Source organism: Chelmon rostratus, chromosome 22 (assembly GCF_017976325.1).
Source record: "Chelmon rostratus isolate fCheRos1 chromosome 22, fCheRos1.pri, whole genome shotgun sequence".
NCBI classification, from domain to species: domain Eukaryota; kingdom Metazoa; phylum Chordata; class Actinopteri; order Chaetodontiformes; family Chaetodontidae; genus Chelmon; species Chelmon rostratus.
This window is the reverse complement of record NC_055679.1, coordinates 11,240,043-11,259,988: the sequence shown is the minus strand read 5'-3', so window position 1 is coordinate 11,259,988 and position 19,946 is coordinate 11,240,043. Positions and strand designations below refer to the sequence as shown.

General features: G+C 42.1%; 1 protein-coding gene across 2 annotated transcripts; it reads right to left on the bottom strand.

Annotated features, from left to right (window-relative positions):
* Positions 1–396: 396 nt before the first annotated feature.
* LOC121626039 (proline-rich protein 5-like) lies at positions 397–19,308 on the bottom strand. Of its 2 annotated transcripts, none has more exons than XM_041964393.1 (10): positions 19,064–19,308; positions 15,798–15,887; positions 13,040–13,240; positions 12,133–12,213; positions 11,028–11,134; positions 8,860–8,951; positions 8,635–8,775; positions 3,719–3,863; positions 3,255–3,551; positions 397–2,314 (listed from the first exon to the last, which is right to left on the bottom strand). In XM_041964393.1, the coding sequence occupies exons 2-10, from the start codon at positions 15,821–15,823 to the stop codon at positions 1,971–1,973; spliced, it is 1,434 nt and encodes a 477-aa protein (XP_041820327.1). In that variant the 5' UTR covers positions 15,824–15,887; positions 19,064–19,308; the 3' UTR covers positions 397–1,970. The 2 variants fall into 2 exon arrangements, with proteins under 2 accessions (XP_041820327.1, XP_041820328.1); XM_041964394.1 differs by having other exon boundaries at positions 13,040–13,228.
* Between the last annotated feature and the right edge of the window lie 638 nt (positions 19,309–19,946).

Here is a 19,946-nt window from a genome sequence, read left to right as displayed (position 1 = left end):
GAAGGCTTTTATAACAAATAATAAGTTTATGTAGAGCAAGTGCACTTATTAAGCTTTTCATGCAATAAATACTGCTGTTACAGATAGATTTTTAGAATGAAACGTCAGATTTTTTTGTTATTTGGTGGAGCACGTTGATCTCTGTGTTTAGAAACACATCTTTAAAAGGCTGCATTCACTCGCACACTGAGAGTGTTGGAGGCCTGGGTGTGATTTTCTCACATTAAAGGTCGCTCTTTAGACAGATGTGGTGGAGAACATGGTGTAGGTGCGTTCCGCTGTTGTAAGCGGGCACCAGCACAGTGAGTGGAGCTGAGCTGTTAAACATACCTCACGTCAGAGAATCAGCGGCGGGAAAAGCCCCGTATGTTCCTGTGAAAAGATCAGATTAACATCTGCAGACTCTTCTTTTTTATAAATGATTACCATGAAAACAAGCAAATCAAAACTCTCCCCTCGTTCCTAGCAGAGGCCTTTGTCTACACAGCTTCAGTTACACTTTGACTAAAACATTTCCTTATGAGAAACTCTTATGAATCACACATCCTCTGAGCTGACGCAGAGGCGGGTTTCAGTGACGATTAGCATTCGGCAGGAAGTGGGAGGAAGGAGGTCCAAGGTTTGAAAACAGCTGAACGCAGGCGAAACAATGTCGGCTGTTATCTTGTTGGCAAACTGCGAAGGCTGAGTTCATCATCGTCTTCAAGACTGAGCTACATTTCTGCCATAAGTCTAAATCTTTTCTCAAAACCTACCAGAAGTCTGATTTCACTGAATGAGCGGCGGGGCAGGCTTTTATTTTGACGGTGCCAGGAAAGATGGATTTGCTCAAACATCAGAGCAGCAAAAAACAATGAGGCGTGAAATGTGTCACTGAGCTTATGTGAGGCCTAAAAGCAAAAATATGACACACTGCAATTGCAATTCTAATGCCTTCTTCCCTTCAGCTGATGTATAAACACATCTCTCAATATCCTCCAGATTTGGTCTAAGAAGCTAAAGACAAAACCAGTTTAGTCTTTATGTCACTTTTTTCAAGTACTGTGCAATTTTGAGGTACTGCCATCTTCTGTTGCTTTACGTCTACTCCACTACATTTATTTGACAACCTTAGTTACTACAAATTACTTTGCAGATTCAGATTATTAAGAAAAAATAGAGATCAACTAATAAATAGATGTATTATTATAGAATAAGCTACCCAGCAACAAATAACGTAATTAAAATAAGCTCTACCAGCTGCAACAGTATAGTGATGAGCACATAAATGCATCAGTATGAATCAGGTAATATCATGTATATTATTCTGAAATAGGCCATCCTGCACTTTTACTTCTGGTACTTTAAGTACATTTTACTGATAATACTTTGAATGCAGCACTTATACAAGATGCGAGTACGTCTTCCACCACTGCACAAAACATAAATAAAGGGTTTTGGTTGGTAGTAGAGGAGCAGAATCCAACAGGTTTAGACTTCAGTGCCACAATTCAAAATATTTTAATTGTCAATTAATAAAATAAGTTCATCCAACCATGAAGAAGCATCACTGGTCAAACTGGAGAGTTTCTTTGACATTTGAAATGTGAAAAGTTTGAATTTGACAGCTAAAGCTAATCAACAGCCCTGGTCTTAGTAAAACATTTCTTCAGCATGTGCGCCTGCCCCTGGGATGTGTCCTGTCACCACTGGCTAGTTCGTCTTTTTCCAGGTTTTCATTCGTGAGTGAAAACTGGGAAAATATCCCCTCTGAGAGAGCAAAACCACTCGTCTGGAGACTAGTTTGAAAGTGATTTTTGTGATTGTAGCTTCTCAGAAAGGCCAGAGCTGATGGTGGGTGGGGGTATACACTTAAAAAATGCCAAATTCTTATAAAAGTTTGAAAGAATCCCCGCTGAGCCTCTCGAGGAGGCGTCACAGGGAGCGAGGAATGGCTCAGCATTGTTTGTCCCTGCATCAGTGTGTGTGTGTCATGTCACGCTCTGCCGGCTGCTGTCTTTGCTGTGCGTCGACCCCCCAGAGCAACGCCTGGAGAAGTCCAGAAAGATGCCGTCGTGCTCCGGCTCCGAGTCCAAAGACTCCAGGATGTGGTCCATCACGATCTCCGGACTGGACGGAGGGCTGGGGCCCGAGCTCGTGTCCTGAGCCAGCACTCTGGAGGACGCCGGCGAGTCGGACACCAGCGAGCCTGTGCAGTGTGTGTCCTCGCCTGGGGAAGGCTCAGGGAGGATGCAGGGAGAGTGATGCTGTTGGTGGAGGGGGTGGGGGCTGTCGGCGTCTCTGGGCCGGGGGTCCTGGTTGGAGGTCACAGTGTCTGTACAGAGGACAGTAAAAGTCTGAATGATCAGTGTGTTTGTGTCAGTATTTCATATGTTTAAATGTGACTACGTTCACAACTTATTTCCAAATATTCTGTTTTTCTCTAAATTTGAGCCTCATGACAAAAGCCTCTGAAGCACCAGGCTGACTATGATAAGACTAGGTGATTAATCACTTCACACACAAGCAGTTTTAATAATCAATTAATCCTCTGATCATTTTTGTAAATTAAAAATCTAGTTCCAGCTTTTCTGATGTGAATATCTGTTGTTTTGTCGGTGTTCTACGATTATATTTGGGTTTTTTAAACATGTATAATCAAAGTTATTAAGTCTAAACTGAAAATAATCAATGGCTGCATATCCCCGCTGATTTATTTTTCTTCATAGCTTTCACAATCACGCTGTTGCCTCTACCAGTATAATGTCACAAATACTGTGAAGTAGTTTCTGATAAACCGCTGGAACATGTGATGTCTCACAGTCATGATGGGTTTCATCTCATGCAGTGTGACTCCACACATCGCGGCACCGCAGCGGCCTGTGACATCAACTGCGAACACAGAAATAACCTCCTGCCATGTGACGTCATGTGAATTCAGTTGCAGGTGAGAACACGGTGGACGATGTGTGAAAAATGAAATCGCTGCCAACAGTGTTTGACAAACAACAGTCTTTGTTGCCTGCTGCACACCTACGCTGCCATGAATTGTTGCAAATATAAAGTTAAGATTTAAAATGATAGGACGGATTTTCAACATCATAATCTATACAGTTTTCTCTCGATTTCTTTCTGGCACTTTAAGATAAAATTATCCAAAAATATGCAAAAAGAAGTTTGATTTCATGGTCAGAGATTCAGCTCCAAAACACGCTGTTCACAGCGACTGGCCTCTTGTGATCTGGAAAATACTTTCTTCACCAGTGTAGTCGTACCTGAAAGTGCAGCAGAGGCTGTGGAAGCTGGAGAGTGGTTGGCGAGGCTCGATGTGCTGGTGTTGTTGGTGGCCGTGGTTGTGGATTCAGCCACAGAGCTGCTCTCCTCCAAGCAGGACGTCATCTCAGAGACGGAGTGCCGTCTGATACCTGCGCCACCTCCTGCGGAGGAGTCCACGTCGTACTCCACCACAGGGGTCAGCATGGGAACGTTGTAGCTCTTGGAGCGTACCACTGGGTTCTTGGCAACGGGGGAGTTGCCTGGTTTGGAGGGCCAGGAGCGCTGCAAACGCTTTTCTGGAAGGGGAGACGGCGAGGAGGATTGCTTGAGGACTTTGATTACTTTCCAATTAAAAACATGCAAAAATACCACAGTGTTCAAGTGCAAAGATCACATAAACACACAAGGAATCATGCTACTTGCAACCTTTAAAAGCACTTTAACTGTGCATCATCACACACACCTAAAAGGCAGGAGGAGCAGTGCAAATTGGAGGATCCATCTCTGGAATATAAGCCATGAGTGCCGAGGTAGGGAGAGACCACCTTCTGGATGAGAGACTCCAGGCGAAGGTAGTCGTCTGTCACACCTTTGGATTCATGGACTCCCTGCATGAGACACACACACACACACACAAATGCTAGCTTGTTTTAGCCAGTAGCTGCTGCTTGTTGGCCAGCGGTAATGGAAACTTTAAAAGCCATGAAAAAGGTTAATTTAGGCTTTCTGTGATTTTATCAAACACTCTGCCAGTTACCCTGAGTGGAATCAAAGGTCCTGATAAGATGTTTAAGACTGTTTAAAACATAATGGGGTGACAGCTGCCAACAGGAGACACACTATGCTTCTGTAGACCCAGAAGACAACATGAATAAAACAGCTGAGAGTGCTGAGTGAATTGGGTCCCGATCTTAGACTTGTATAAACACACTCAGATAAGAAAAACATCAACAGCATCGCTCCATTTAGACAGAGACAAAACAAACCAATGACACAACCCAAAGAGTGGCTTTCAACATGTAAAAGACGCTGTCCCCTGTTGCAGTTTTCTTAGTGAGTATGATGATTGTAAGAACCAGATTAAGTCGTTGGAGGGTGATGAGTCCTGTGCAGTTATCTGAAAGTGACGCACGTCCAAAGACAAAACAGAACTTACTCTTCTCTGTGGTGATGGTGTAAAAAGGTGTAAGAGAAAAGGGAACTAAATGACCCTCTGCTTCCTGACTCAAACCCAACAGGTCCCCTCAAAGTATCAGGTTTTGGGTCAAATGAAGTGTTTGCACTAGATTTGCAATGTCCAGTGCAAAGAAAGAAATAGTAGGCGAGCTATTGGCTAATAAAAAGCTAATTATGGATGAAGCTGAGCAAAAATATTGCACTGGGTGTCCACTCAGGTCTTTAACCTGCTTTAATGCAATATGCCAATATTTAGTCCAATATTCACTCTCTATTCAGCCAAGCCTTGTTGTCCATCGACTCCTGATGGGAATATCTGTTTCTTTCGCTGCTAAATGTTCCACTATGTTCACCCACTAGTTGCTTAGTTTGTCTGTCTGCTGTTTTGTGCTGGGCAGGTAGCATACAGGAGGTTTATCGGAGCTTTTCTTTGCAGAAAATGCTTTTTCTGCATCTGGTGCTGTAAGATTGAACTACAACAGCAATGGTGCAATGACACGATGAGCTGAAAGAAGCTAAAACATTATGAGGAACTGCAGAGTCGGATGATAATTCCTAGGATTAGATCTTTAAAGAAGTGAGTATGGGCCAGGTTTTGGTCTAGGGTTAAGGCCAATACTTAACAGGAGTAAGAACGGAACAAGCATGGGAGCCTCCTTCATGGGAATAAAAGGGGCGTTTCTCCCTGAGAAAGGAAGCTTGCAACTTAGCATGCATCCTGATTCACCGCACTGTCTGCATACAGCATGTGGCGCCATGTTTGTTGCAGATGGATCATCTTGTTTCATGGAGCCAAAGTAATTGCTTCAGCACCGTCTCCAGGAAACACAAGTATTACGGCTTTCAGTGGCAAACAAATTACCCTCATAATCAGTTTGGTGCTGTTATGAAGAATAACAAGGAAGAATTTTTCCGTTTGAAAGGTTAAAACTTACTAGTTGGGTCACCTCGAGCTCTATTATATGAATTCAAAGGTGGATTCAGTTTGAGTCACTACCACAATCCACATGTTCATGCAGAGGGGTGTGAAACATATGGACCTCACTCCAAACTCCTCAAATAACAAAGGAAAGATCAATCAAATTTCAGGGCTCTGAATCATTGAGACCATACATCAAAACCACAGCACAAAAACAAACCACATAAATAGACCAGACCTCAGTAAACTGGCGTCACAGAACAAAAAGGAAATTACTAACAGATGACACAAGAAGTAGAAAAAACAGCAAATATTCAATGCTGTATTTTATCTCTTGTACAGTCTACCTCTGGTCTTAGCTGCCCTGCTTTCCTAAATGCTTTTATATCTTCAACTCGACCTGTTTTTCCCTTCCTTTCCTCTGCTTTCTGTTGATGAGATTCATTGTGGGCAAATAAAAAGAGACCAATTAAAGCGACACAATGGACAAAACAGGAAAATAAATACATCCTTTTTTCTATTCTTGAGTCTTTTTTCCCTTGATACCTTCCTGTCTTGCTCTCCCTCTGTATGAGCCTGGAAGCAGCAGATTTGGGTCAACGCGACACTACAATCGCAAAGTAAACCACACAGAAGCAGACTGTAAGTTCATACCCCCAGACGCTCTTGAGAGCACATTCAATCCACATTCACTCGCTGACCATCTTACCTCTGAGCAAGAAACGCCTAACTTTAAACTAATGTGAAAGGTTTGTGGAAGACTGATTGGCTTTGATCGGTTGGTCCACAACACGCTGTGGAGACTGAATCTTATAACTTTGATCCTGCAGGAGCCAAAGGTTGCTAATTAACGATAGCTAAAATAACCAATGCAAGCTAAAATGCTATGCTGAAGTAAATAATGCTAGCTAAAATATCCATTTGGAAACCATCACTGATAAATGTTTACCTTAGAATCACTGCTACACACAGTGGTTCCTTATAGTGATCGAATCCTTTTCAGGTAACTCAATGAACCCCAGTAGGTTCTTCAAGGAACGTTAAAATCCTTCCTCATCTTCCTCCAAAACATAGGGATGGTTCTTGTACCACTGCTAAAATATCTCCAAGGTTCATCGATGAGCCATTTTATCAGTTATGGTGTTTAGAGGAAGCCTCCACAATACAGTCTAGTTATTTCATTTGTTTTAAATGATAAAAACAGACGAGATCGAAGCTCGTAAATTCTTGTCAAAAAGTCTTCAGTTATTTAGTAGACACTTATTTAGAAAATGGATCATTAGGGATTTTTTCCTCAATTGTCTCTAAGGACAGGGCTAACAGGGATAAGCCCTCCCAAGCTAACACAAAAAAGATGAGAAAATTATTTTTTAGATACTTACAACAGATTGTTTTAAGTTTAGGTGAAATCAAAGGCAGCAACAGCACCAATCAGTCAAAAGAAAAACATAAAATATCTCTAAATGGGCTTATTTTTCACAGCCCCAGCAGGTACAGTCCACTTTCATTCCTTTCGTTCTTGTAAGTGATTGACAGGTGTCATGTCACGCCCCCGTGATTTACTGATCATTTGGACTAACTTCAGTCAGCCCACAGGCCGCTGACTTTTGACCAATAGCAGTGAGTTAACGCAGTGCTGCTATTTGTGCCAGAGTTGGGACGGAGGGAAAAAAAGTTCAGCTATGGCGGACACTTTTGAGGAGAACAACCTTTAGAGCACTTTTTCAGAGCAAATGAAATTAACACAAATAGAAATCACAACTCCGATGACATCAGCAGAGTCAGAGAGGTGTTTCGGTACGCTCCAGAGGATTAAATCGATTCTCCGAAGTACGATGGGGCAGGACAGATTGAATGCACTTGCCCTGCTGTCTATCGAGAGGGACTTCATCCAAAAATTACCACACTTCAATGACATGGTGATTAACCTGTTTACTGAAGGCGTGTTTGGCACTACATGTCGCCAAACAAAACAGTTGCAGCAGGCTATCTGTCGGCTGTTGTTGCAGTTGGAACATGTTTTGTGTGTGTGTTTGTGCGTGTGTGTGTGTGTGTGAGAGAGAGAGAGAGAGAGAGAGAGAGAGAGTGAATGAGAGTGTGTGTGTGACAGAGAGAGAGGGAGAGAAAGAGTGTTGATGTAGAGCACTAAAAAGTATAGTGTACCTGTAATTGATGTAACTGTGTGTATCATAGGTGATGTTGCTTTTGCAGCTATGTTATCTATTTAATCGGTATTAAGTAATTGATAGCCCACCCACGAAATTTCACCACCAGCCGCCACTGATTTGGAGTCTAATACACAGTAAGAAAAAAATATTAGAAAAAACACCAAAAAAGAAATGGAATATAATGTGACACACCTGCAATGTGCATGTACCCATCACTCAGGACACAAGAAAATTATGAATGTATACTTCAATTGTAAAATAGAGATGTGATAGACAGTGAATGAAAATGTAAGAGATTAATAAAACTGGTGTAAATATGGAGCAGCACCTTAGCTTTGAAATCCAGTAAGTGTTGTCTGCATGAGGAGTAGAGCAACGCCACAGTTAAAATACCAGTAAACAACTCTCGTCCTGTTCCCACAGGAAGTGAAGGTAATGGATAATTAACTATGTGCAGCTACAGGTCAGCACACAGTGGATGAAAAACTAAACCAAATAAACCTGGTTCAGTTATATATAAAAAATACATTAGTGATAAAGGTCAGGCTTCTTATTCTGGGCAATATCAGTCACCTACTGTTACTCACTTTCAAATTTTTCTTATTATTTTCAAATGTTTATGAACTGAAGCAAATTATCTACAGGGGACACTTCAATGTCTGCGCTCTCATCACTTCACAGATGAGATGAAAATTTCACATATTCCTTTGACCCTTTGTTTCAACTCAAATTCTACATATAAAAACACCTTTTTGCTAATGAAACATTTTTGTGTCATTCTGTGAGGACATGGTGGACACTGCAAACATGGACAAACATTGACACAAATCCTCAGACACAGACAGGGTGCAGAGGGCACTGGGTGGTCATGGGAAGATGATTGTGTTCTGCGTCCACGCTGAGATTACTTCCTGTGGGATCCCTTTGCAAGACAAAACTCAACAGCTCTCCGCGCCGCTCTGTTCCTCTTTTCCCATCTACATCAGTTATGGCTGTTTGTCTGTGAAAGCTGTGTGTTGGAGGGTGTGTGTGAATGAGAGAGATGGTGTGAGAGATTGTAAGAGGGTGAAAAGGAAATAGTTAAGAAAGAGGTCTTGTGTGTGTGTGTGTGTATACCTGTAGTATTAGCAGCATCTGTATGATAGAAGGAGGAACTCTGGCTCGGGGTCGAGACAAAGCCTCGTCCAGTTTCAGGTTGAGGGTGATGATGTTCCTGAAGTGGAGCAGAGCCAACTGACGCACTGATGGCTCCTTTCCCTAAGGACACACACACACACACACGTGTAAACACAAAGTTCTGTCAGGACAATACACTCAGCATGTGATTGTGTGTGAGTTTACCTGTACAGGATAGAAGATGGCCTGCAGCATGGACAGAACATCACAGAAGAAGAAGTCCCATGTGTCGGCCAGGGAGTCCAGTAACTTCTGACCTACAACATGCAGGCAGAGAGACAAACAACCAATCAGGAGAGCGCCACAAAGTCAAAGAAATGACATCAACAGGACTGTTTGGCACTTGCAGTCAACAGGAGCTCATGTGCTACGATGTTTTGGAAAAATCTTTATATCATCACTTACAATGTGTCACCTGGGAACTTATTATAGTTATTACTGGGGTTGTTTGTGTCCGTAATTTGGTGCAAATCATACATTATGTCCATAATGTCGGACATGACAGAGCCAGTGATTTGTTAGGTAAAAAATCGAATGCAAATTAAAAACCATATTTAACCAAATATTGGTCTCATGTGAACTGGCATCTTGGCAATTTAGGATTATTTTCTTTTTTAACTTTCAATTTTCGGTGGTTTTAAGAAATAGACTTTACAACATTTAAGACTTCAGCTTTAGTAGCATTTTGGAAGCAAATTCAGGAGGTTCAATGAGGAGAAATGTAGAATTAGATATGAAATAGGTTTGGTTCTTCCAACAGGCTCAAACTTCTTGGGTCTACTTTTTCATAATTTTAGTGCTATATTCTAATGTCTCTCAATAGTCTTTGTGATCTGGTCAAAAAAATTGGCAGAGTAATTCTAGAGCTGAGAATGATTATGATGGAGCTTCATATTCTACAGCATAGATCTGTGCAGGAATATTTATTCTGCAGCGGTTTGACGGAAAGTATCACTTCCTGCCTAGTTGCTGCAGCACCGAAAATCTGTCACATTCAGTGTGTGTGCATGTGTGTGCTTTATAATTTCAAAGGTGCCTCAAATAAAGGTCACACATTAACCACAACAGAGAGGACAAATTGACTTCAGTGTCTTGTTCTCACCTCTTCAATGGCTCGCTCTCACTCTGACTGTGTGTGTGTGTGTGTGTGTGTGTGTGTGTGTGTGTGTGTGTGTGCACAGGTGTGTTCTGCAGAAAAATGTCCTTCACCATGAGTGAGGGTGGAGAGATAAAGTCATGTCCTCATAGTTCAAACTAATAGTTCAAGGGTTAACTTAGCATCCAGAATTTTAGTCAATGATTATTTTTCCCTGCTAGACTTGTGACTTGGCACATTGAGATAAAAACTCTTCCCTGAAATGACTCACTGGCACTGTGAACACTTCTAACCAAAGCAGGAGGCAACGTTAATTTGTAACTAAGTGAAATTCAAATTTTGGGGCGTATTTTCATCTTCTAACCAAACAACAACAACAAAAGAGAGACATAGAAAGGTCAAATCATCATGTTATTGCCATTGCCATATTGAATCGCAACATGGATTATAAATAGTGTTTTGTATTAAAAACTTAGACAGCTGAAAAAATATATAAAACAGTAGAAAATATGTAATATTGCACCAGATATTTGCACAGGTGTAGAGGATATGAGCGAATGTTAACAGTAGTGTAAACAGTAGGTTTGAGATGTTGTGATGTGAAAGGAACAGATACATGGAAGATGGAAGTAAAGCAGTAAGTGCTGGAGGGGAGGCATTGTTTTGATTTTATAGGTATGTGCCAGAGACAGTATGGGTGAGATACTGTCTGATCTTGTTCTCGATATACAATTTCTGGTTGATGTTTTCATTAAATCATGAATGACCAAATACTAAAAATAACGACATTCCCATTAGCCTCAGCTGTACTTTGTGTTTTGTGCTAATGAGCAAGTGTTAGCATGCTAACATGCCAAACTAAGATTGTGAACATGGTAAACATTATACCAGCGAAATGGTAGCATAACATCGTCATTGAATGGATGTTAGCATGCTGTTGTTAGCATTTAGCTTAAAGCACTAGCTTAGTAGAACCTCAGAGCTATCATGGCTATAGACTACAGGCTTATGTGTAAATCTGAAAGCATGGGGTATAACATGACAATGAGGTTGTTGATATATTTTTGTTCCTTTTTCTGTGTTTTTCATGCTTTTCCTTACTTATCAAGACTTTGTTTTAAGAGTGGGTCAGACATCAATAAGTCTCAATTATATGTTCTGTCTGAAAGTGTTTGTGGTAGGAAAGGGGGGTACTTTTTTGACATGTTAACATTTATGTGTGTGTGTTGGTGTGTACCTTCGTAGAAGCGGATCTTGTCTCTCAGTATGACCATGCCTTTAGTGAGCAGCTGGTTCTGAAGGTACTCAGTGAAGAAGGAGCCCAGCTCCGTCTTCAGCAGCTGCCTGCAATAAACACGAGTGCATACACATATACACACCATCAGTAATACCTCCTACAAACATGAACCAAAACTAATTAGCTCTCATGCGCTGGAGAGCTGCTGTGTTTAAACAGCAGCAGACTCAGGAAATGAGAAAAGATGTTCATAATGAATACAAAGGCTGCAGCAACATTTCAACAAGATTTTCCACTGATAAACCGTTAACACGTACAGATTAGTTTGACAGCTGGCTAGAAAATTTGACCTATAATCTCTGAGGAGTACAAAGCATCAATGAGCAAACACACACAAACACAAAAAATCTAATTTTACAAAAAGCTTGTTAGTCTCTTCCTCGACACAGAGAGAGTCACGTGAAGCTTTTATGTGTTTCAGCTCAAGTCTATTCACCACCCCAGGCCATGTTAGACTGGTACTCTCTGGGAAGATCAACCATCGCTGTTGCACCAAGTAATGCGTGTGTGTGTGTGTGTGTGTGTGTGTGTGTGTGTTTGTGTGTGTGTCTGTGTGTGTGCAGCGTAATATTTACTGCACATTACTTGAGTCAGTTTTGACAGCACTGTCTAAACTGCCCTCAGCTACGCCATAATTAAACACACGGCAGTGACCCCTCTGTAACCTCCACCTGCCATTTTCCCATTTAAACAACTTTAAAGTGTTTCAGTGGACAGTACAGAGCAGCGACAGAAAAAAAAAACATTAACCCTGACGCAGCTGAGAGCGGTGGAACAACAACAACAATTCCTGAGCATGTGTTAATGTTTCAATAAAGACTAAATTTAGCATGCTGAAGCTGCCATTATGTGTATTTGAGCTTCTCTGCTGGCAAGAAATCCAACGCCCCAGCAAGAGAAGGTAGGAAATTAAAAGAGGAAAACACTATAATTTAGTCTCTTCCTGAAATACAAACCAGCTCATTTGGCATGCGAATGTGTGAAAGTCAGACAAATAGAGAAATAAAACGCAAAGAGACAGACAGAAAAGAGACGGATAACTAACCTGACACCTTCATTCAAAGCGTAGAGTTCATTTTCCCCAAGATCCTTCCTCTGGAAAACTGATATCACTGCATTGTGGATGCTGGGAAGAAACACACACAGAAGCATTTAGTGGACACATATTCACGAAGACGGTGTGAACGATCAGAACAAACACATGCAGAAGATACACCTCACAGAGTCTACGACTGCAACAAATGCAGCAGAAAACAAATGACTATTTACAGTTGATTTTGCACAACTGCACACACACACAACCTTGAGCAAACTGTGTTAAAGCCGTAAAATCCAAAGTGTAAAGAAAGTAAAAGAGAGCAGAAACCAAAAAAAGGAGAGCAAAAGGTCAGCAGGGGGATGAACTTGTTTTACTGTAGGTAACAGACCAGCGAGCGTTGTTCATGCAGACGTCCATCTCCAAACCCAGAGCAAACTGAGAGCTCTAGCTTTCCACTCGCTGAAACAAATCAAGCTGAAACACCATCAAAATAACCAGAGAAAAGAGAGAGAGGACACAGGAAGAAAAGGCTCTATGAGGCAGAATGAGATGAAAAGAGGAGTGAGGGATGGATGCACATAAAAAAGGAGATTGCGATGGACCCTGAGGGAGGAGAGACAGTTAGGGTTGATGCTGATGTGCATGCATGTGTTTGCATGGGAATGTTCGTATTCGTGGCATGAAAAATGGCACCAACAGAGTTTTCTGCGAGCCGTGTTTGTTCAAACATGGTACTGAGGAAAAAAGACACAAATACGTGTCCATGTGTGTCAACATACAGGCATGACAGCTTCCATGGGGTTGCACGGTCGACTAAAAAAATTTTCACATCCAGTCAAATATGAGAGGTAAACCAACATGGCTGACATTTCAGACTGATTAAAAAATACACGTCAATCTCTCATACTCTAACCTGTTCCAGGTGGCGTTGGCCCCGGCTCTTCTCTGCTGGGTCCCTTTGTCCTTGCTGCACTCCTCTGCCAGTCCTCCCGTTATTCCTCCCTTATCCCCTCCTCCTCCTCCTCCTCCTGGGGTTTTCGCCTGCGAGAGGTCAGTCAGACTGGAGGACGAGCCGCTGCCCAGCCTGAGCTTGCTGTGGAGACTCCTCGAAATCCAAAAGGCCGACAAAGAGAAATAACAATAAGCACAAAGTCCAGTCTGTTGTGGTACTGGTGGAGCCTAGTCCACTTACAACATATGGTAGTGGAATCAAATGAAAGCAGATAAAGCATTTAAGTCATCCAAAGACAATGATAGGTGTTTTTCATTTCCCCAAAAGTGATATGTTTTTGTTGGTGAAATGTCCAAATCTATCAAAAATGTTCTCTCGCATGTTCAAGCTCTATCCTATATTAATAATCAAGGCACCAGATTGAACAGATAAGACACAACAGAACAACAGAAAATCAAAATCAGTAGAAAATCCAAAGAGAAACAGCACAACTCTAAGATACAACTACTGTGGAACAATACTGGAATTCTTCCTGATTTTAATGGCAGTATTAGCATTTATTGATGGGTGACTAGTTTTTATTATCCATCTGTTAATGTTTACACAAGCTGATACTAAACTGAGAGAGACAGGTAAGTACAGGGAGAGCGATCAGGAGGAGGGTAAAGTCAGTCAACCCAAAGGAGGAACATTCAAATAGAGAAACTGGGGAGAGGAGAAAACTGGAAAGGGAGACAGGAGGAAGAGGTAAGACAGATGAAGGGGTTAGGGAGTAAAAGGGGAAGAATGAGGAGGAAGGGAGGGATGGAGGCTCTGTACACAAGCTGGAAATGAGAGCACAACATATAAAGTGAGAGAAAGTGAGGAACACTATCAACAATGAGTTTAGTTTCAGCAGTAAAAGGCAGACTAGTGGAGCTGAGGACGTGTTTATACATTGTAGATTTCCTAGCATATGGGTTGGGGCTTAAAAAAGCAAAGAAAAATAGGAACAGAGTATAAAAGTGTGGTGTGAAAGTCGAAACTCAGGAGACAGAAAATGAAACTAGTGTAAAACTGATACTATGCGAGGTGATGGAAAAATGCTCTCTCCCATGTACAGTATATGCCTGTTTATATATGCATATTTGCTTTATGTATGCACTGTATATATGCAGGCAAGTACAAAAACACACACTACAACCATACTGCTGCTTTGTCTCTACTGTGCAACCCATGGAAAAAAAAACACATTCATTCAAACAAGCAACAACCAGTAATTTCTGCAATATCTGAAAACAACACACACACACTTGCACATTATGTACTTACTCTAGAAACTGAAAAGGCACCACATATCCCCACTCCATGAGTGTGTGTCTCACACTGAACAGAACGACAGGTGGATGACAGAAAGGATGAAGGTAGCAGAGGAGAAAAGGTGTCTCTATCTCACTCTTTCACAAACCCTTTATATCAATTTTTCTCTCTTGTTTCATTTCTCTTTCTTCCACTTCTCCCACTTTAACTATTTGTATTCTTCTCTGCCTTCTTCTCTCTTTCTCCCTTTGCCAGTCTGTGCCAGTCGGTGAACATGTGACCCGGTGAGCTTTTGTGCCCGGCGAACAAAGGAACCCTTTGAGGTTCAAGAGCTGCCAAGAGGGAGGGGAAGGATTTGAAGGTGACACACATTTTACTTCCTCCTCCTCTCTTTCTTTCTGTCTGTGTGGGGCCCAGGACAGAATGAAGTTGTATTCAATCTTTTATGCTGGCCCAATTCACTTATCACTGTCCAGTATTTCTTTATTTATCACCCTTGCTTTTTGCTTTTTCCATCTGCTGTGGAATTATTTACTTTTCTTTGTTTTCGGTACATTTGTAATTATTTAATGATTGAATTTAAATTCATTCAGGCCCAAAAGCAGGGGACTGAGACAAAGAAGGGGAAGAAAGGCTGTGGAAAAGAGAAAAAAGAGGGGATGGAAAATCAGAGGCATGTAGAAGAATATGGCAGGCATGAGGAGAGACGGTGTGTGTGTGCGTGTGTGTGTTGCAGGTCCGTCTGTCAACCTGGATCTTAGTTCAACTCCACATAAATAGGTCAGTGTGAGAAACAGGAGCCCTGGGCTCACACGCACAGGCATGCACGCACGCACGCACACACACACACACACACACATGCATGCATGCGCACACACACGCACGCACGCACGCACGCACGCACACACACACACTTGCGTCAAAGTGAGGATGAGTTTCCGAATTCTCTCAGGAAAGGTGCAGCTCTGTACCTGGTGCCACTGAATCTGAGACACTTCAAATATTTTCTCCTGAAGAATGATGAAGATGATGCAGAGCATAAAGCAGAGCTAGAACATCGAGACTCAGAATAAATAAAAAGTGTCTAATGACAATCCCACTGATGATGGAGAAAGGGATATATTTCAACATTTCCGGAAGTTAGATACTCCTTTTGGCTCTGAAACAACAGGAAGAGCTGCGAGAGAAAATGTTGCGATCTAATTACAAAACAAAAGAGGATGAGGGGGATGTTTGCATGAATGACAGAATGAATGAGGTCATTCAGGAATGTGTGTGAGTGTATGTGTGTGTTTTTCACTTTCATCTACCTTTGTGTGTGCCAAAGGACGGGGACAAAGAGAGAAAAAGTACTGGAGCTGCAGTGATACTCTGAATGAGACCCGCTGGCTGAAGTGTGTGTGTGTGTGTGTGTCCTTACCTCCTAAACGAGCCCTCTCGTTCCATGTTAGCCTTGACAGACAGCTGCAACCTAGCGACCGCCCTGCAACCACCACCGACAAACCAGCATCTGAAAAAGAAAAGAGCAGAATTACTGGTAGAGAACATCAAACAAAATGATCACCTGACGGAACAAACTTAATGGACTTGTTGAGTTGATTTTCTAGGTCGAAACCCAAGTGACAGACCTTTTCCCCCAGAGGATATCTTGATGTGTCACAGTAGGAAAATCACAGCTGTAAATGATAAATTAATAATGGTTGAATTTGATTTAGCTGCTTCAGCAAATTGTTAATGTAATTACTAACACCTGTGCTTACTACTATGCCAAGTCAACAAGTCCACTGTGGAAAAAGTCCTCTGGCATGTTCACTGGACATTTTAAGAAAACGAACCTCAATCAATTAACCTTGATCAGTCTGGAATAAATCAACATCTTTATTATTGTAAATTACATAGCTTTGCATGAAAGAATATAGCCTTCAAGGTCCAGTGTGTAGGATTTAGTGGCATCTGCCAATGACGTTGCAGACAGCAACCAACTGAACATCCCATCTAATTATGAATATTATATTAATTTCTGCCAAAAGACATCCCCAAATCATTCACACTGGAAGAATAATAGTGTAAAAGTAAAATCACAAACATCTACCTGATAATCAGTATAATCAGTGAGTTTATGTGTATGATCAAATGTAATATAGCAGAAAAATAATAACAATGGCAGTGTATTATCAGTAAAACTCAGTTTACCCTAATTTTTAGCACAAATTGAATACAGATACACAGTTAGCTGACCATGGAACAGTGGGTGCTTATCAATATGAGGGGGTAAAAAAAATGTATTACTGATCAAGGGGTACATGCTCGTTTGAGCTAGTGAGTTTTAGAGGAGCCATTTTCATTTGTGAAACACTTTATAGTTGAAAGTTGCATTTTACAGTTTCCAACCTGCACAGCTTCAAATAAATCAGGTATGAAAATGTCTAACTTTGATGCCTCCCAGTGAAGAAAGAAACTAAAAAACAGAAAAAAAGAAACTGTGGTAGAGAGAAATGTACACCAATCCCTCCTAAGATCTGACTGCAACAATTTTTTAATGAGATTGTCTTATTTAGCAATAAATGGAACCGTACGTGCTCACTGTGATGTGATGAATTGCAAAAAACATTTACATGTAGTTATTTTTAAGACAATCGGGCGGTTTATACTTTCCATGCTGTTAAAACATGACATGCTGGGACGTCCGGTGGCCTCGTGGTTATAAAATGTGCCGTATGATCACTACATCCACAGCTCGATTCAGGCCTTCTTTTCACTCCATTACCTGTCTGTATATATGCACTATACTAAGGCAAATTTGCCCCCAAAGTAATAAATACATAAAAAATATGAGAAGCTGCAATGTACTCTGTAACTGTTGGAGTAAAATACTACAGGACCAAGTCAGACAGACACAGTAAACTCACAGACAGACAGACAGACAGGTGTTTCCACTCACTGTCTAGCTAACAAGACATACTATTCTAATCAAATTACAGTAAAGTGGTTGACACAGAAATGTGATCCTACCACGAACTCAAATGCCCCCACTCACGGGCTTACACACACACTCACACACACAGATAGAATAACACCTATATCAGGCAGGTTTATAGCACACGGCCAAACAGGTTAAAGCTGAGGCTTCCTCATGACCTATATCACTGTCTTAACCACAACGCCACCTCTGCTCTTCTTTTTCTTAGCTCCACAGCTTTACAATCACATCCATAAAATCTGCAGCATTAAGGAGTGAGAATTACTTTGCAGCTCCAGCGCTGGTTTTAGACTTTTAGTTGCAATGCATGCATGCAAGCAAAGTTACATCACTAAAAGCTCTGCGCTGTTAAAACTGTTTTATTTTCAGATGCGCTGTGAGTGGGGTGTTGGTGTGAGGGCCGTGGTGAAGTGAGGTCTTGATCAGGGTAATCATGGCCGTTAAGAAAAAAACAGCAATGCGTTTGTCTGCTTGGCTAGTAATGACTCTCCAGTGATTCAGGCTTTACTTCCTGGAAATTGTATTAGTCGCTTTGCTGTATACTGCCGGCTATACAGTTATACTGTATGCATTACCTGGTCTATTCTACATTATCTATATATGTAATTTTTATTATTTAGTTTCATTTGTAATTTCTCTGTGTAGCACATTTGCATTGGCCAAAGTGCTCTTGAAATTGACTTGACCTCACAACATCAAACATTTTCTAACTTTCTATTGGAATCAGGACTCTGCAGAAGTCCTGGTCCTAGCTGAGGCCAGAAAGGCAAGACTTTCGAGAAAGAATTTCTGTATGGAAAAAAGGTGAATGATATCATAGCCATGCTTCTGTCTAGATTGATGTCTGTGTCACACTTGGCTCTGCAGAGGGAAACGTCTTTGGATTGAATGACACACACGCACCGCGGCTTAATCCTGGTGCTGCAAGTTCCTGCCGCCTGTCTCCAACTGTCTCTTCACTCTGGATGTTTGATGCCTTGCTTAAGGGCTCTTAAACTGTAGTTACATGGACTCTGGTTATAGGAGCTTGAGAGTGTTTCTCAGATTTTCATGAGCAACAAGCTCCCACTCATTTAAAATCCTGACTTCTCTGAGTGTCCTCTTCCTCCTCCTCCTCCTCCTCTTCTTGCTGCCTCTCTCAGCAGACAGTTTACTTTGTAAACAGATATCAGGGACTCCACTGCTGAAAATTAACACCCATAATCTGCTTCGACTGGGACACACACACCACGCCATTCTGCAGACTAGCAGCACAACGGGGAAATTACCACCCTGCACCACAGGTGCTGAAGTGAGAATTGCATTTGTCTTGCAGCAGGTTTGTCTGCTCTATCGGCCTGTGGCAATTAACCAAACCACAAGCTGGAGGTCCTGCTGCGCAAATCGCTTGTAAGAGCTCACAACAAGTCCTCAAACCTGCCTCTTGCTACCTGAGGGCAATACAACACGTTTCAAGTACGCAGTGGACATACACCCTGGAGTCTGGTGTAGGAAGGTAGGCTTTACATCAACAACACTTAGGAAAGAAACTTCCCTTTAGGTCACAATCCTGCGTGGAGTTAAAGTGGAAGAAGTATTAGGTTATTTTAGGAATTTAAGGCAACAATAAACTAATATTTTATGCTAGCAGCTTACAACTGTCGAGATGACAGTTGTTTCCACTCGGGTTTGGACTGAGTTAATCGATTTTCACACAGTTTACTCACTTTTCCAGAAGTCTTCCTCGCTCCCTTCAGTAGCAAGTGTCCTCCGTGTCAAAATCCGGCAGTGAAACCAGAAATAAGTCCAGTATCTCTGTGTTTCGGGGGCTCCACACCGGGCTAAACGCTCCGCCGCCGCGGCTCTTCGGCGCTTCAGATAACAGCGCGCGAGGGCTGCGCACGTTCTCCTGGAAAGATAACGAGATGTGGACCTGACCCCGCGCGAGCCTCGAGATGTCAGCGCGGCGCTCAGGACTCTGCGCGAGCGTCAGAGAGAGAGAGAGAGAGAGAGAGAGAGAGGACGTGAAGCAGTGAGAGGGTGAGAGAGAGAGAGAGAGAGAGAGAGGACGTGAAGCAGTGAGAGGGCGAGAGGGGGGGGGCGTGAGGCTGAGAGAGAGAGAGAGAGAGAGAGAGAGGACATGAGGCTGAGAGAGAGAGAGAGAGAGAGAGAGAGAGAGAGAGAGAGGACATGAGGCGGAGAAAGAGAGAGAGAGAGACCCAGAGAGAGAGAGAGAGGGGACGTGAAGCAGTGAGAGAGAGAGAGAGAGTGTGTGTGTGCGTGTGTGTGTGCGTGCATGTGTGAGGCCTGTGTGAGCAGGGGTTGGCGGGTGAGAGCTGAAGCCTATGGAAAGTGTTTGTGGTTTAGTGAGTGTTTGAGTATGTGTGTGTGTGTGTGTGTGTGTGTGTGTATGTGTGTGTGGAGCGTATATGATAATAGGCTGTACATAACAGTAGAACAGACAGATACAAAGCAAATAATAAATAAACCGTCATTATTAACTCTTTGGAGTTCATCTGTGAGCCCGCTCCATCCTACTGCTGCTACTTTTCTCCACTGACCAATGAACACATGACACCTATAGTGGTGGAAAGTAAACACAAAAGAAAA

Bases quoted from the DNA above. Each gene is read 5' to 3' on its own strand.
- LOC121626039 (XM_041964393.1), bottom strand. From the start codon at position 15,823: ATGGAACGAGAGGGCTCGTTTAGGAG. The intron at 3,552-3,718 runs GTGTGTGTGATG...CTCCCCTTCCAG, and splicing joins CTGCTCCTCCTGCCTTTTAG to AAAAGCGTTTGCAGCGCTCC. The intron at 2,315-3,254 runs GTACGACTACAC...TCCTCTGTACAG, and splicing joins AGCCTCTGCTGCACTTTCAG to ACACTGTGACCTCCAACCAG.